Raw genomic sequence first — 18,502 nt, forward strand, 5'->3', positions numbered from 1 at the left:
TCCAGTGAGGCCTCTCTTTCCTCAGCCCTCTCCAGTGAGGCCTGCCTCATAGCTCACTTCTTCGTGATTCCCTCCTCTCCAGCCTGTTTCCTTCCTGGCTCTCCATCTCCTAGCAGTGTGCCCTTTGTATTACTTCTTCCTTTCTATCCCACCATGCTTCCTCCTCAGATCCTCAGTGAGCATCAGCTAGGGGCCATGTGATGGAGATTTTGTCTGAGCCATTTCCTCTCTGTCCTGTCCTCTCCCTCTCTACACATCCTCCTTTCCGTCTTCTGTGCATTTACCTGTCCTTCCCATGACACACACACACACACACACACACACACACCTACCTACCTTTTCTTTTCTCCTCCTCCCTATCCCTTGCTCTCAATGGGGATCAAATCCAGAGCCTTATGTACAGCATGCCAGCACCCACCACTTTATTATGCAACTGCACCCTGGCTACTGCTCTCTTTTTAAATCCCCGGAGTCCACCCAGATGTCAGATAGAGCATCTAAACCATGTTGTCAATGAAATCTAAAACCCAGCTTTTCCCAAACTGGACTCATTGTTTTCACTCTCAAATTGATTTTTTTTCCATCGCATGATTTCTACATTTAGCTGATTATATTAACTAACACCTGGCTACTGGAGTCTCTAAGTCATATGTAGCTACTTATGACATACTTCCACAGTCAGCTGGTAAGCCAAACCTCAAATTCCTCCTGTGCAGAATCTGCCTCATTGTCCTGCAAACCTTCTCATGCTTAGCCGTTTACCTTTGTCTCCCGTCTTGTCTTACCAACTACTCTCCCCATGATGCTACTAAGACTACTCTTTTTTTTTTTCACCAAACACAAATATGATCATGTATCTTCTGGCCACATTGATAACCTTTCCATGTTTTACTCCAGCCAACAAGTTATAGATGATGCTCAAAATTTTAAATACTTTTCTCTGGGAAAAAAAAAAACAAAAAATAAAAACCTTGGTCCGTAGTTGGTGGAGTTGTTTGGGGAAGGTTGTGGGGAGAGGTACAGCCTTTCTAGGGCAAGCATGTCACTGAGAGCAGGCCTCAAGGGGTCACAGCCTTATGCCATTTCTCTGTTTCATACTTTCAGTTGTAATGGTGATCTCTCAGCTTCTTGTTCCACAAGCTTGCTGTCATTTTCCCACTGTTATTGTAAACTTTTTCTTTGGAGCCATAAACCAAACTAAATTCTTTCATCTGTAAATTGCTCTGGGCCATAGTGTTTTGTCACAGTATCAGAAAAATAACTACTGGCTTGTTCAAACCATCCTCATGCTGGTCTCTTCTTAATTAACGCTGATTTCTTAGCTCCAACTAACTAGCATCAATTGTCCCAGTATATTCTCCTATTTTTGACTCTAAAGTCAGAGCCACATGGCTGAAGCTGCCGAGTTCTGATGATTTCTGGAGCTGGAACGTGACCCCCTTGTTATCAAATTAACACCGGCTCTCTGTTTCCCAACACCTTCACAGCCTAAGCTTGGCTGTCCTGGAACTTGTCTTATAGATTGAGCTTGAACTCAGAGATGTTTGCCTCTGTCTTCTGGAATTAAAGGTGTGAAATACCAGGCCTGGATCTAAGCTTTTCATGGCCACTGTTTCTCAAGATCTGGATCAAAAGCTTGTGTCCTCCAATTTTGGATTGTAGTTTATTCCAGACTAAAAGTCTAAATGAAAACAATAACCAAGTAATAATAACACTTAACATGATATATCTATTCCTTTTTCAATGCCAAGTGCATAATCAATAACCTCAGTTGGGTGGGATCTTGCCCCAAACTCGCCACTCCCTTAATCCATATTCAAACCAGCACACTGAGTTTATTTCATACATTTGTTTTTGTTTCTCCACCATTTTCATGTGACTATGTCCTATTATGACATTCCATTCATACTTATAACCAAATAAAGGGTGGAGTTTTATCTTTGAAAACTGACCTGGCGATTAGACAGCATATTCTTCCCCATGAAACCTGGATAGCATCTATCAAACACTGTAGGAAAGTTTTCACTATGAACTATAGAAGGGACAGTCAGAAACCAATTGCTACAGAAATGAAGTAAGACGGAATATTTCAAACTGTCTAAACTATTTTCTTAAAGAGACTACCTCCACTGCCAGAGATCACACAAAGCCTCCCGGCTGATCATCAGGAGGCAATTCTTCACATGCTTGGTGATTGTGGCTTCTACTCTGGGGGGAGAACCACCCTCTTCTATACTTTCTTGTGGTTTTATCTTAAAATTTTCTACAGAACAAGGTTCTTTTGGTATTTAGAATTTTTCTTTATATTTTAAAAGATTATTAATATTTTGATCTTACTGTTGATGGACTGTTGTCATATTCATTCCGACTGTATTTTCTGTGGGTTTTTTTTTTTTTTGGCTGATATATTGTACACATTTCCTCACCAGAACTTTCCTTCAGTTTCCTCACCATCAAAATCATCATCTTCTTTATCAACATCTTATCTCCTCCACCACTTTCACTTTCATAGTTGTCATCTTCATGATCATCAAGGGCATTATCATATTCTTCTTCTTCATCATCATGATGACCATCATGTTATCACAATCTCCTTCTCCTTTTCCTCCTCTTCCTCCTCCTCTTCTTCTTCCTCCTCCTCTTCTTCCTCCTCCTTTCCCTCCTCCTCCTTCTTCTGCTCCTCCTCCTCCTCCTCCTCCTCCTCCTCCTCCTCTTCCTCCTCTTACTCCTTTTCTTTCTCCTTCTCCTACTTTTTCTGTGCAAGGTTGTTACCACTTCCATGGGCAAACCACTTTCCAGACATAGTTAAGAGTTTCATATCTTCCTCAACTTAAAATTTTTGAATCTGTGTCTTCGTCTACAGATCCTAGCTGCTGCACACAGGCTCTGAACCACATTTCAACCTTGAGACCACACGTGGTTATGTCATTTCAAAGATTCCAAGGGAAACTGTTGGTTGTATGGACATTCTCAAAGTAGCAGGGTTACTTTAATTGGGCTGCCTTTATAATTCATTGCCTCTGCCTCCATGATGTGCAATTTGTACCAAACTCCTAATCTGATCATTCTTAATAATAACTGGTACTCATTTTCAACATTATCTGTCTTAAAGTGATAAACTTTGTTGGTCTTTAGTTCGCAGCCAAAAAAAAAAAAAGTAGTTCTGAGGCTTTAGAGGGCTCACATGCAAATCCATTCATGCACTCCATTGAAAGAGAAGCCAGACAGAGAAAACAGACTACAGTTCCTCAGAACATTTGATGTTTTGCAGAAGTTAAATTATAGAGATTAAGCAATTTGGCTTAGTGCAACCTAGCTCACACAAGAACCCATATCAAATGTATATCTTAAAATGTTTTGCCCTTTCACTGTTCCTCTGTAGGCTGTGCTGTATACTTGAACACATTCCTAAAATTTGTATGCAAGGAAGAGGATATTGCTGCCTTGATCTTGTGTGTTTGGACTGCAGGCTTCGTAGTCATGCTGCCTGGAAGGACTCTTGCTATCTTCACTTGTGATGTTCAGATCTTGAACGAATCTCTTAAGACCCTTCAGCTTTGGGCTATTCATTAGATGCTGTGAGAACTTTAAGACTACAGTTCCAAAGCCTTTAGAGTGGTGTGCTGGCAGCTTGTCAGAGCTCAACACAGGTGAGGTTATTCCCTAAGCTCTAGTTGCTGTTCATTTCCAGTAATGATGTGGTGTATCAAGAGCTTGAAAGAGATCATTTATGTGGTTAGACATACTGACTTCTGTGCTGGGAACAGTCACTCCTATTCCCTTTGCAGGCAGCAGTAATTGGAAAGTAGGAAAAGTGGAAGGTGGTCTTACATCTGAGAATGCCAGCTGAAGATGGGAAGATAAGAGAATGTTTTATATCTTACGATCCTTAAACCTCCAATAGAAAAGAAGAAAGGCTAACAGAAAGCAAATCATGTCTTTGCCCTTTAGGTAGAATGGATAAAGAGGAAGACAAATAAAAGGACTGGTTTCTCATGCAGAAATTTAGCCTTTTAGGAAGAGAAGGTAAACAAATCAGGATGTACATGTACAAAGTGCTACAAGAACTTATTCAGTGCCATTGTTTACAAAGCACCATGAAGGCATTGGTCTGCGATTTTCTTCTGTTTTTACTAGAAAATCAAATATCCCATTTTTGTGTAGGTTAGTGGTCCAGGCTGTAAATGGTTAAAGCATCTTTTAAGAAGCATTTAAAGTAACCTATCTGAGCTCTGCTGTACTTCACTAGTGCTACCTCACTTGGTCACTAACTAAACCGTCCTAAACCTATCTCATACTATTATTCCAGGTGGGAACTGAAACCAGACACAGTAAGGAACTGGCCAGGCTTGTGCAGTTAATGAGTGGCAGGTTTCGTAGTTGGGACTAATGCAGTTTCTATTGCAACATCACACCTGTGAAAACATGTAATTCCTATACTGTGGCAATTTTATAATTCTCATTCTAAAAAGCTCGACAGTGTGGCTTATTCATATCCTATTTTCCATGTGAGAAATTCATATCAGCGTTAAAAATAAGTATATACTCAAATAAATCCTATGGGGAATGGGCACTGGAGAGATGGCCCAGCAGGTAAGAGCACTTACTGCTCTTGCAGAGGTCCTGGGTTCAGTTCCTAGCACCCACATGGCAGCTCACAACTGTCTGTAACTTCAGTTCTTTGAGATCTGATACTCTCTTTTGGACTCCATGGGAACATGTCACTCATATGCATGGACACACATACACACACGCACACAAACCTAAAATAAATCTTTAAAAACCAGTACACTGTTGCTTTACACAACTACAGAGATACAATCAAGCCAGTCAACTTTAACATGGGAGGGCCTTCACTGACTCTTCCCCTAACTGAAGAGGTATGGCCCATTGGTGGCTTCTTGAGAAGGGAGAGTAAGTTTTATTTAATGGTGTGGTTCCTAGTAGGTCAATGACAATATAGTGAATGGCCCCATACCAAGGAGTAATGGACAGCATAAATTAAAGTCAGTGGGTCATTAATGGTAGAGGAAGAGGAGAAGGAAAAAAAAACAGAAAGTGGCTGGGGTTTTTGGGAGGTGAGGGTGGATTTGGAAAGAGTTGAGGCTGGGAATTGTAGTAAATATCTAACCTGGTAAGGTTGATAGTTGTTACCCTTCCCCCCCAGCCCCAGCTATACATGTCTTCCTAGTTTATTCTTTAACAGCATTGACAAGCAATTACTTGAATAGTCTGTATTTGGAAGTGTGAAAGGTCACCTGATGAGTTTTTTTTTAAAGTAAGGACCTGGGTCTGCAGTTATAAGATATATAGCTAATGATTAACTCACATTTTGGGCTCTGGACTTTCCCTAGAACTACTATCTCACAAACACCAAGCGAGAGAACCAAAATCTCCCAGCAGTTTTTACATTACAAATACAGCATTTGTATTTGCATAAATGGCTTTTCAGGGCACAAAGTAGAAAATGAATCTGTCATTGCTGTTCCCTAATATATTCTAGGATATTGCTTTGTTAGATCACAGACATTGAAAGCCCACAAAATAACAAAAACTGCCTTCTTGTTCCCCTCTGAGGCACATTATCTGAAAGAAGCCACTGCATAAATACTGTCTGTGCTAATTAATTAGTGCTGGCCATATTCATTTTTCTAAGCCAAGAAACAAAATGTAATAGTATACTTTGTATTCCTTCCCCTGATTCTAGTTAAAATTAACTTTGCCAAGATGAAGTTAGTTGCAGGATGATGCTTAAAAGAATTCTTTCTTCTTTCTCTCCCTACCCCCTAATTACTTAAGTCAATGAGCATTTTAAAGGCTTCATATTCAGTTTGGTTGCTAGTTTTGCACAACAGTACAGCTAATTAAAACCACCACATATTCTGGCATGGAGTTTATGATTGTGAAAAGGTCACAGACTTGAAAGTAAAGTTCAGCGTAGTCCCTCATTTAGCTAAATAGTCACATGGTATATTTAAAAATAATTTCCATTCCTCTCTTTCAAACAGCTACTTATTCCTGTGAGTAGGATTGCTGATTTTCCCCTGGGTGGCCGTGTTCACAGGATCCCTTCTTCAAACACCTCTGGAAAGTCACAATGTTAAAAAGAGCTTTTACAAATTAGATCTTTGTTTTCCAGGAAAAAAAGACAAAACAAAATCTCAATCAATATCTTTGTAGAATTGAACTGTTGGGCTGAGCACTGTCCTTGGAGCTGCTGGGCTGATCTGCTATGTATGAGGAGCAAATGGACATACTCCAAGGCCACTGCTGCTTGGGTAAGAATCACTTCTGCTCCTCCTCTGGAGCTCTTTAGGATCAGGCAGTGCCTGGCCCCAGGCTCTCCATTCCTCACTCCACCCCAAGTAACTGCTTTTCACAGCAAGAATCTACCTTCAGGCAAGCTACCTTCACATCTTCCTGTGCACACATTCCAGCTATTTTCAGTGTCTAAACATAGGTCTTCCTAGGCCTTCAGTAGGTGTTGTTCAGCACTGCCCAGTGCTTTATGGACATCTCTCCATATTAGTGCTTGTGACTATTTTGTGCCACCCCTGTCTGACAGCTGACAGAATAACAACAGCTATGGGAGTATCTATATACCAATGTTTACAATGGATCATCCTAAACTGTGTCAGCTGCAGATGAATAAGATTCAAATATGCCTGAAAACACATTTCCATGATGCTCATGTTTCTTGTGTGTGTGCTATCTTCCCACAATCCCTCTGTTTTTCTACCTTTAAAAAGGATACAGTAAAAGAGCATAACACAGAAAGAGACAAACTTTGGTGTGCTACAAAGGAGGAAAGCGAAAGGCTTGGTCTATAAGTTTTTCTTTATGCTGCTACCTTATACGAACTGCACAAAACAAAGGGTTCCAGTGTGCTCTTTCTCAATTTGTACACATTGTAATTGTGTAAAGATTACACCTTCTATGTGCCCCTTTATTTATTTTGGCTCCACGATTCCTACATCTACTTTCACTCCAAATCCCCCATATTTCTTCTTTTAGCTTTATATTATTCTATCTTCCTATATCCTACATAGCAGGAAAAGAAAACTTGCTATTTGTCTGAGTCTGGCTTCTTTCAATTAATACAATGATCTCCGCTTCTGTAGATATCATCATTCTACTCTTTGAGGTAGAGCAAAGCATCATTCATTGCGTGTATGTACCATGGTTTCTTTACCCCTCTCTTTGTTGATGGTCGTCTGGCTGACTCAGTAATTTGGCCACTGTACTGCAATAAACATGGATATGCAGATACTTCCAAAGTCATCTGACTTTGAGAGGGGGTTGTATGCTCAAATGCATATGACTGGGTGCTATGTAAGCTTTTCTTTTAAGTTTAGAGGAGCCTCCATACCAACTTCCATAGTGGGAATCACTAGATGGGAAGACAAAGCCCCCTTTCTTTACATGCCTGCCATTGCTATCCCTGAAGTGAGCTACATGGCAGGGAGAAACTTAAGTGACATTTTGCTCAGGGTCTTTTTGGACTACTGTTTCCATGAGCTATTTACTGAGCTCTGCGTGCTTTGTGACACAAGGGTCTCATGGGCAACGTGCCATCATCTAATGCTCGTAACATTCAGTGCTGTTAGCAAAAGGGGAGAGTTAAGTTTTTCCCAACTTCTGAGGAGGTAGGGAAATTAAGGGAGTCAATTTGGTATATGCTACCTTGAGCTGATCAAAACCCTATGGCCATGGGCTCCTCTCCCTGCTGATTCTTTGTTCTGCTGGAAGAGCAGAAAATCGTGAGACCTTACCAGTAGTGACCATTATGAGTAAGCAGACCAACACCAAGAGCTGTTTGGAGTGGACTACAGAAGAAGCTCCCAAATACAAGAGCTGAATATATATATATGTATATATATATATGTATGTATATATACATACATATATATATATTTAAACATTGGATATTTAATAATTCAGTTTTCACTCACAAAATGAAAATATTAAATAAAAAAGGTTAGGGTGTTTGCCAAAGGCTGTACAAGAAATTGGTTCCTGAGCTAAGACCAAATTCATAACTTCTTGTATTAATTTTCCTTACCCTATGTTAAATTAAACTATAAACCCCCCATGATTACTAATATTCTCTCAACCAGGGATCTTAATTAACTTACATGTCCACTCACCAGTGAAATGGCTAATGTTTATACTCATGAGACTCAGCAAAATTATGATACTGGAGTCCCCACTGAATTGAGTTACACGAGGAAAAAATCATTTGATTTAGTTCCTGACAAGGTTAGTAATTTTCAGATAATGAGACCACGTTGAAACATGCTCGATATTAAAAGAACACTGTCTATGATTTTAAACTAGATGATTTTAAACCTGTGCAATTTAACCTTTTCTTTCTCAATATTGAATAGAATTTGTGAGATAGCCTGTGAAGCAGGGGTTTTAATCATTAAAGCTGTGGCCAACTTCTACCACATCATTCTTTAGTACTAAGCATGTGTAGCCAATGCATTGTTGTAGTGTCTTTCTGAAAGTCCAGACAACCAAACAACACTAAAACTGAAGGTGGGTTGAAGGAAGGGCTCTAACTCATCACACACAGACAGGTCTTTGTAGCCTCTGGAGATCCTGTTAAAAAAAAGAACGCAACTATAGCGTTTTAATGCCTAAGGGCTTCAGTTCAGGGAAACTAAGAAAACAGATTTTAGTAGGTAAAAAAAAAAAACTCAGGTAATTGTAAATCTGAAAATTCAAAACTAATTACAACTGAACTACAAATCAGGATGGAATGCAGCAATAAGATCAAAACTAATACACAGAAATTGACAGCGTTTATGAACAAAGAGTCTCGCTAGAGCAGACACTGACAAACTGCCCCATTTACTGTGGCAGCTGAAGTACAAACTCTATAGCAACACGAAGGATGGGATAATTTCTGAGGTGTGAAAACTTAAAATGCTCTTAATGGACAGATAGGAACTCTTCTGAGCAGGGAAAGAGTTGTTAAGCTCAAGTTCTTACACTGGAAATACAAAGTCAGACTAAACTGTTAATGTAATGTCAAACGTACATACATGTGTATATGTTTGTGTATGTGTCTATATGTTTGTGTGTATATGTGTGTATGTGTTTGTGTTGTATGGGACTGTATGTCTGTGTGTATGTACACGTGCATGTGCTTGTGTGTGTTTTGTGTGTGTGTATGTATGTGAGAGAGAGAGAGAGAGAGAGAGAGAGAGAGAGAGAGAGAGAGGGAGGGAGGAGGGGGAAAGAGAAAGACAGTGGAGTAGCAGTGAGGACTCTGAAATGGAAAAGCCTTAAATGGAGATTGTGGGTAGACAGGACCAACAATGGAAATGATCTACCATACAGCCTGCTATCTTAGTACTCAGGAGGTGGAGGCAGGAGGATCAGGAGCTCAAAGCCAGCTCTGTTTTGTGAATTCTATTCCAGCCTGCTTCCATATGACTCTCTCAAACAACAGCCATGACAGAGTAAGGCACTTGGTACCTGGTGAAGGTGTGGTTTTAAATCGATGAAATTGAGATGGCCCCCATTGGTTGTGTAGGACAACTGCAGTGAGACAAGAGCAGGTTAAGCCTCCACTTCACACCTCACACTAAGGAAGGCTAGTCAGAACTGAACCTCTACTGCAAAATGACATGAGGAGAGAGTATGCAGCTATGTATATGTGACCATTTCTGTGCACACATGCTATAAAAACTATAACATGCCTTTGGAAAGATACTGCCTTTGTAGCTCTGTCCATGTGATCCAGCCTAGTGACCTCTGAGAGGAACTGCCTATATCAGATTGTTCTGTGAACATGCCTGTAGGAGTTGTCCTCCTTGTTAATTGATGTAGGAGAGCTCCAATCCACTGTGGGTGGTACCATCCCTAGGCAAATGGCTCTGAACTGGATAAGAAAGCTAGCTGAGAACAGTCTGAGCCATGAGCCAGCAAGCAGCCTCCTTCATGGTTTCTACTGTAATTCCTCAGCTGTGAGTGAGTTCCCTGGTTGGAGGTACTGCTATGTGGAATGATAAACACTTCTGCCTGAATTTTTACCTCGTGATGGGCTGTGACCTGAAGTTGCAAGTCAAAGAAACCTTTTCCTCCCAACGGTGGGTTTTGGTCAGGCTGTTTTATCATAATAACAGAGAAGAAATTAGAAGAGAGACTCTTGAGAGGAGAACTGGAGACCGAAGGGACAGCATTACTATATACCTCTTCATAGCTTCTGAATGTAGCATGAGGCACACATATAATCTACTCAAACATAGCCTAAAAGTTCTGGGAGACAGACAGGCAAGTTGCATAAAGCCAGGCCTGTTAAATCAGAGACAGCAGGGTCAATTATATAAGAATTAATTCTAATTGTTTTAATAACCAAAAAAATATTAGGCTTTCTTTAATTGTTTTTTTTTTAAAGCTTTTAACAGAAGAAAGTTGTGCAAACATGCTTTTCAGTTAGGTAGCCTCCATCAGCCCTGCATGGGCCTATCTCAATACTGGTGGGTAGCTTTGAAATTCATTTCAAAGGAGATATAAGGCAGTAAAGAAAGATTTTGTTTTGATCCAGAAGTTTCCAAGGTGCCAAACACTACTTTCCAGTCTCATTCAAATAGGAACAATGCATTTTATGTGCCTCCTGCTTCAAATTTTGCAAATGAAATGCCTGTCTCAAATTTCTCCTTTAATTCCTTGTTACCCGATTTCTCCCCATTTCAATGAAACTTCATTGAATTTGACGACTTCTCATAATAATGAGGCATAGTACTTGAAAGCAGACACACAAACACAGAACATGCTGTCACCACACTAGACGTTGTAAACAGCCAGGCAGCTGAAAGCTGATGTTTTCTTTTATAAGTACAATAGGGTTATTATTGTGAAATATTCAATGCACTAACAAATTACTTAAAAATTTCCATTTGCCCGAATGGTTCAATTTTCCAATTTCACATTGGCTCTTTCGTCAGACAGCCCTATAAAATACTTACTAAGCCCACTTGTCAATTATTAGGAGCTGGAGTTCTCGAGCACAGAGAAAGGCTACACACAATCCAAGTCCTAAGCTCTGGTTCAGATTTTTCCAGCCTCCATTGAAGCAGAATGGTCAGTAAGCACTGTTTTAGTTTCTGTTTCATAAGGCATCTTGTATGCCAACAGCCCTGCTAAGACTAGTGCACCACTGTGGTTTACAGACTATTCTAAAATCCTCCCATGTCCAGACACAGGTTTTCAGGCTGCAGAGAAGATAAAGCCTTGCTTTGGCTCATTTCCCCCAGACATAGAATAGAGCAGTACCCTTATCTGCAGTTGGTCAATGCAGTACAGAGGTATGAGACTGAAAGTTCCAGAAAGCAGCAATTTGTCAGTTGTAAATTGTGTGCTGTTCTGAGCCATGTGATGTTACCATGTGCTTTGTTCCTCCAGGCTTCGAATCATCCTTTTCTGCAGCATGTCCAGATTGACTGTGCTGCCTTCCCACAAGTCACTATGCTAGTTTGACTTTCTTTTTTTTTTTCCACTGTAGAAAGTTCTAGAGAACAACTACTCAAAGTTAGAAACAGTCATTTGGATTATGGTCTCAGAAGCTTTATTTGTATGTGCCTATACGATGTGTGTATGGGAGCATACATGTGTAGTATGTATGGGTATGAATGTATATGGGTATTTGTGCATTTGTAGCCCTGAGATCAGTCTCTGAAATCATCCTCAGTGGCTCCTCAGTCTTATTCAGTGACACAATCAATCAAGCCCCAAACTCACCCATGTGTGTTGTCTCCATATCCAGCTTGCTCTAGGGATCCCCTGTCTCTTCCTCAGCTTCCAAAGTTGTAATCACAGGTAAGCTGTCACACCTAGAACCCATGTGGGTTCTGAAGATCTGAACTCTGAACTCACACATCTACGGCAAACAGTTAGCCACCTAGCAACCACCCCTGCCTGTTTCAGAGGTTTGGGTTCATGGCCACTTGGTTCTTTGAGGCTAAGAGACTCCATAGGAATAAACAAAACATAGACAAGGCAGGAGGCACATGGAGAGAAAAGACTGGACTATTTAATGTCACAAACTCTGGTGATGGTGACAAATTCCTTCATCCAGGCCCTTCCTCTTTTTTTTCTTTTCTTTTTTTTCCCTCTTTCTTTTCACAGCCTATCCAGCTGTGAAAAATCAATATTGATTAATGCATTAGTCATAGTATTTATATCAGTGGTCTTATAAACAATCACTTCTCAAGGTGTCCATGAGCTGGAGACTAAGCTTTCAACATGTGAGGTCTGTGGGTAGCTCTTCCTATTCAGTTTCAATTGTCCCTTAGCTGTCTCAGTTAGCAGACTGTCAACGATGTCACAGTGCTTATATTCAAGTATATTCTACTTAATGAGGGTCTCAAGAACAAAGAGTAGTGATGATATCATTTGATAAATATTGAAGAGAACTTTTTTTATTTTTATTTTTTCTCAAATCGTAATTAATTCACACAGGGGTTATAAACACAGAAAGGCAGGATGTGGGGAAGGGAATGACACTGGAGTGTGGGTGTTCAGGGGGAATACAGATATCTTCAGAACCGGGTATCAGCTAGGTGAAGGTTCAGGGGACAGGTCACTATGACTCTGCCTATGACTCGCTTGTCCTTATCTAAGTTGGTATTGTCTGCCAAGGCTACCTATTTACAAGGTCTATGGCTACTCAGGCTGGTAAATTTCCACAAAAGCTGACTGTTGACATTAGCTTATAGCCATCTGTTTCAGTGTTTTTCCACTGAGACCCAAGACTTGGTGTTAGTATACATGTATGACAGACCTATTGCTGATTTTAGGCCTATGGCTGATTTTAGGCCTACAGTGTGTAAGCAGGGCTGCCCCTGATATCTCCTCCCTGAAGAGAACTTTTAAATGAGAAGGTAAACATTCTCAAATTGTGTTCTGGATGGGATTTGGAGATTCCTCCAAAGGCTCATGTGTTGGTTTTTCCAAAGGCTTATCATTGGTATATTGTGAGGTGTTGGAACATTTAGGAAATAAGGACTATCTAATGGGAGGAAGTTAGGTTATTGGAAGCATGACCTTGAAGTGGTGCTTGGACTCTACATTTTTCTGCCTTTCACTTCATTTTCTAGCCACTATGAGGTGAATATGGCCTCCACCATGCTGCATTGTCCTGTCTTTGGTCCAAGATCAACAGACTGAACTCTGAAACTTTCAATAAGAGTATGATTTCCAGGATGTCACAGTGAGAGAAATATAATTGATAAAGCTGAATAAAGAAAGAAAAAAAATGTGCCGAGGCTGCTAAAGGCTGCAGTAGGAATTAATCTTTCATCTGTAGAACTGAGGAGGAATTCACATTGGATTTGTTGTCATGCCCAAAACTGCATGACTTTGAGCATCACCAAAGCCTCAAAGTGCACCACGGCTTGCAGCCCTCAGGTACAAGGGGGCTTAGTTAGAGGTGGAGAATGAGTTAATTTGTGCTAGAAAAGAAAACATATTTGGACAGATGGCAATGTGTTACAGTAGAAGCTGAGAGAGTTGACTAAGGAAGGCAAAAACATCTGAAGCAAGGCTTCAGTTACAGTGAAACTGCTTCTTCTGGAAGAACACCTCAAATAGAGCCCCCAAGGAAGGGAAATGGAACCATAAAGCATGGGAAGAAACTAATGTAGGAATTATATGGCAGCTGATAGGGCACATGGAAATTCTGGGGATAGAGGACACAGCAAACACATGTGAATTCTAAAACAGAAATCATTATTTTGAAAAAAAAAACAAGACCACTTTTATTAGAGCACACATGGTTACAATTGTCCTTTTATCAGTTACTGCAACTCTTATTCTGCTGTATGTATAATTTTATTATAAATGCATATGTAACGGTAGGAAAACAGCACATACACAAATACATTCAGGCACATATTCATGTACACACACACAGAGGCACATACACATGTGAACACATGTACACACATGCTCACATCCATGTACACAATCATGCACACACATCACACTCTGAGTCAGGATCTGCTCTTCTATACTCTGATGTGCTACTGACCTGCTAGCTCTCGTCTCTGTTCCAGACTCACTAGAGGTCATATGAACATACTAATATCATCACAAATTATTATTTCTATAAAGTTCTAAACAATAGTTTCCTTGAGTGACAGGATTAATAAATGTGACAAATATATGTGTTTTGCTGATGTTAATGTGTCAGCAAATCTCACGAGCCTCTGGAAGCACGCATAGACTCTGGACTGGGTTTCAGTCATCATGCTAGTTTGCACTCATAAACTTATCCCATCCTTAAAGCCACAGGAAACCCCTATTGTGAGTTGCAGGTAGTGAGGTCTGGTGCAGTGCCTTCCCTGTGCATGGCAGTTCTTACGGCAAAGCCAGGAGAACTACCACCACATCTACAGCTATGAGTCTCCATGGCTCTGCTGATGTTACTGTGAGGGTCTACAGGTCTGCGCCCGTCATGATATCCAATGAGTAGTCACTGAGTGGCTTCCAGGACAATATACATCACCCCTGACATTTGTTTATTTACTAATCAGATTCTGATGGATAAATCAAGAGTTATAAAACTACCGTGAGTCTTAAATGCTCACCGCCTCTTCCCTCTTCCTTCTCTTCATTTTTTTCTACAGATATCTTATGGATATTCTATGTCTACATCTGTTACTTTTCTGGTGCTGGGACAAAATAGGGCTTATGTTACACAGGGATGAGAACCCGTTGCTGTCACAGTGGAGAAGCATTGCAGGAAGCACCAAGCATGACAAGAGGGACAGCTGAGAACTAACATCTCCAACCACAACCAGGAAGTGACCTAGGAGCAGCTCTAGACTTTGAATAGTCAAAGCCTACCCCTTGTGATGATGTTCTTCCTTTAGTAAGGCCACACCTACACATACTCTCTCCAAACAATTACAATCCCCTCATTTCTCTATGATCTCACTGATCATCTGGACAAAATGGTACTCTTGGGAGAATATAGCTCATTGCCTTTTTTTGTGCAGGCTGGTCACTCCTAACAGGGCCCACCGGCTGCCCTAACTGCTGACTGCATAGGAAGTGATGGCATAGAAGGTGACACACAGGAAGTGATGGCACAGGAAGTGACACATAGGAAGTGATGGCACAGGAAGTGATGGCACAGGAAGCCTATAGCTGCACCAACCATACTCTGCTTCACAGGCCGTTCCTGTCCAAGCAGCCATACCCTTCTCCTCAGGAGTTTACAACTGCAGCCCTTAGAGACCTTGTAGCAGACTCTAGTATGGAAAGAACAGAAGCTACAAAATTGCACATTTCCATCTCCCACCCAGCTCTCAAGTCCTGCTGTGTGCTTCACAGAACTCTCGTGACCTCAAGAATCCTTCTAGCAGCTTCTCACCAGATCATTCTCACTGGCTCTGAAAAATAAAATCTCAAACGTCGCCTGTCTGTCACAAAAACAAACAAATAAAAGAGCTCCGTAGTTTCTTCGTCTGCCCCTGATCGCCCATCTTCTCTTATATATTTTGGCCAAAATGCATGGGCTAATCATCCCCTTTATCTTGTTCCCTTTAATCATCCCTTTAATTTTGCCTTTGGGTGGCAGAGTCTCTGGGGCCCTGGACAAGACTTTTTTCCACTGTCCTCCCTGTGTGTAATATCCACCTCAGCTGCCACCTCTATGACATTCGCTGTGACTTTCGCTGTGATATGAAGTTCTACTCAGACATTCTTGGCTTTCTCAAAATCAAGTCAAAACTCCACACATTAAAGCCTTACTCTGGATTCCTAGTCCTGCCCTATTTGCCCTTAAGTATCAAACCTGGTCTTTTCCCAGTTTCCTTAAGAGGCACCATGTACTCTTCAGTTGTGTGAGCCTTCTTAATGCCTACCTGTTACCCCAGTGTCCAACCTAATCTGTTTCAGACCCCTTTCTGCACTCACCTTCATCTGTGTCCTGGAAACGTTCCATAGTTTCCCACTGATCAACTTGTACCTCTTCTACCAGCTACCCTGTAACCCACGCATCCTGCTCTAACCCTACCCATGCCTTGCACTGCCTGCAGCATAGCCTCTGGACTCTGTCTTCAGGCTCTCTTCACAGCTGCCAACTCTCCTCACTTCTGGTTTCTGATGCTCTTTTTCACTACTGAGCTTCTCCATACACTGACCTGGTGCTCTAGTCTTCTCCATCACTACAAAAAAGTTCTACTGAGCCTGTGTAGTAGTCTTTACAGCATTTGTCAGAGACATGGTTGATGTTTGTAGTCACAGTCACCTGATTCATCTGTTTGCCTGTATAGAGTGTAAGAGTCAACAACAATGGCAGCTGCTTTCATTTGCTAAGCCGTGGATCTTGATATCCAGCACAGTGATTACTAAGCAGGGTGCTATCCAGAGTGTCTCTTTTGTAAACAGATAACAAATGAATTAATTAGCTCCAGTGTTTGTGTTCTTTGCCACAACACAAACATAGACCTAAGGTTTTTTTTTTTTTTTTCAGTTAAATTCCAGAACATAATGACCTGGCTATTTTTTTTCCCCAGATATTGTCAAATACGACAAAACTCAATTATCTGCCTATCCTCCTTTGATCCATCTGTAGTTTGATGGTCAGATTGATAGTTTGAAAACAATTCTGGGCACAGAGTAACTGTTCTGTAAAACATCTGGTGACTGGCTGGTGGGTAGTAGAGGAAGAAAACCCTTGAACATGTTCGTTCTGTAGTATATGTTTATTGAACTGAAAGGACATCTGAGCAAGTTCTCGTGAGCCCTCAAAAAGAACTAATTCAATTTAGACAACCCTGGGAGGAAGCAAGGCCTTGAATTGTGCTTAGCATATATGTGTTTGGATGTGCTTTAAAAAAAAAAAAAAAGACAATCCCTGATAAGGATGTACCAGGAAAATATCAATACCATCACCTGGCACAAGTTCTCAAGAGGAGGCTCATTGCACTTTGAGGAAAACACTTCTTTGTTTTAAGTATGCATTCACACATGCTATAGCCATGATGATCATGATGAGAATCTAGTGTCACATCTGGCACTTGGGACTATATTATTCCCCATGCTGTCATACATGTAGGTGGTCCCACCCTCTCCTGGCAGACCATTCCTCATGGCCTGACCCCACCATGCTGACTTTTGCAAGATAACCAGGTATAATGCTGGTACCAACCAGCAGGCACTAGTTACATGACCTTGTGAAGGTTACCTATGCTCTGTGTACTGTATTTTCCCTGTGTTAGAAGACTAGTGAAGAGGAAAAGGCTAAGCAAAGGAACGTGACATTTGAAAGAAGATAATGCTGAATTTGGAGAGCTTTGAGAAGCAAACAGATCCATACCTACAGAACCTGGCACAGAGCCTGCCCCAGGATGAGCTTGTCTTTACCTAATTGTCACCCTACTGTCAGGTATTAAACCACATGAGTAGCTTTGGAAAGCAGGCAGGGAAAGCACCACAGAACGCACCACAGAGGGTTCTACTTAGTGAGAGGAAGTTTCAGAAAGCGAAACAGTACACAACAAACCACACCCTAACTATAAGGGAGACCTATATAAAACCTCCATGGTCTTTAGTTGTCAATAAAAACTAGCCAATAAGGATATGAGCTAGCAAAAATGCTTTGAAAAATAGGCAGGTCCAGGAAGGCAGTAAAGGCATAACTTTGACAGTTGTAAGCGACTACCCCAATACTCTTGCTACTTAATATGGAATAAAAAGTATTGAGAGAAGATTGAAAAACAAAACAAAACAGAAACAAGGCCTATTGTATAATATTGGTTGGCCTAGAACTCACACACACACAAAACCTGCGCACTTCTTCCTCTGAAATCCTGGGATTAAGCTGTATACCATCACTCCCAACAGTAGACCAAACATGCGTGAAATTCATCCCACTTCTATCATTCTGAACAAAAACTAACTTCAAATGGGTCAAAGGCCTCAATTTTAAACCCGAAACACAGAAACTTCTAGAAGAAAACACAAGCAGTGCCCTACAAGATACAGATATAGGAAAGGACTTTGTGAATGAGATTCTGTTTGTTATGGAATTAAAGCCAACAGCTAAGGACTGGGATCCCATAAACTATAAAGCATACTTAGCTAAGGAAACAGTAAGTGAAGAGGAAATTCACAGAATGGGAGGAGATATTTGCCAGCTATCCAGCTGACAGAGGATTAATATACAAACTATACAAAGAACTTGCAGACAGTAAAAACAATAACAACAAATAAACCCAATTTTAAAAAATGGGTTATGGATCTGAAGAGAGTTCTCAGAAGCACAAATAACAATGACTGGGAAACAGCTGAAAGAGTGTTCATCATCCTTAGAAATTATGGAAATGAAAATTAAAACGACATTGAGATTTCATCTCACTCCACCCAGAGCAGCTAAGATCAACAAAATGACCAACAACAATGTTTGAGAGGATGTGGTGAGCAGGAACCCTGTTCTCTGTTGGTGGTGAGAGGGACTCTTGCTCTGTTGGTGGTGAGAGGG

The 18,502-nt window shown here is 40.9% G+C and overlaps 1 protein-coding gene and 1 pseudogene across 1 annotated transcript in view; both read right to left on the reverse strand.

Annotated features, from left to right (window-relative positions):
* The window catches only part of L3mbtl4 (L3MBTL histone methyl-lysine binding protein 4), a 318,439-nt gene that overhangs the window by 69,906 nt on the left and 230,031 nt on the right, over window positions 1-18,502 (reverse strand). Inside the window, exons 14-15 of the mRNA XM_028762233.1 lie at window positions 17,167-17,179; window positions 254-269 (exon numbers count right to left, since the gene is read on the reverse strand). Of these exons, the coding sequence (XP_028618066.1) occupies window positions 254-269; window positions 17,167-17,179 (29 nt within the window). The remainder of the gene's footprint in view (window positions 1-253; window positions 270-17,166; window positions 17,180-18,502) is intronic.
* LOC114616782 lies at window positions 2,684-3,196 on the reverse strand (annotated as a pseudogene).

The sequence above is a fragment of the Grammomys surdaster genome, unplaced genomic scaffold (assembly GCF_004785775.1).
Source record: "Grammomys surdaster isolate TR1022 unplaced genomic scaffold, NIH_TR_1.0 132, whole genome shotgun sequence".
In the NCBI taxonomy this organism is placed as follows: domain Eukaryota; kingdom Metazoa; phylum Chordata; class Mammalia; order Rodentia; family Muridae; genus Grammomys; species Grammomys surdaster.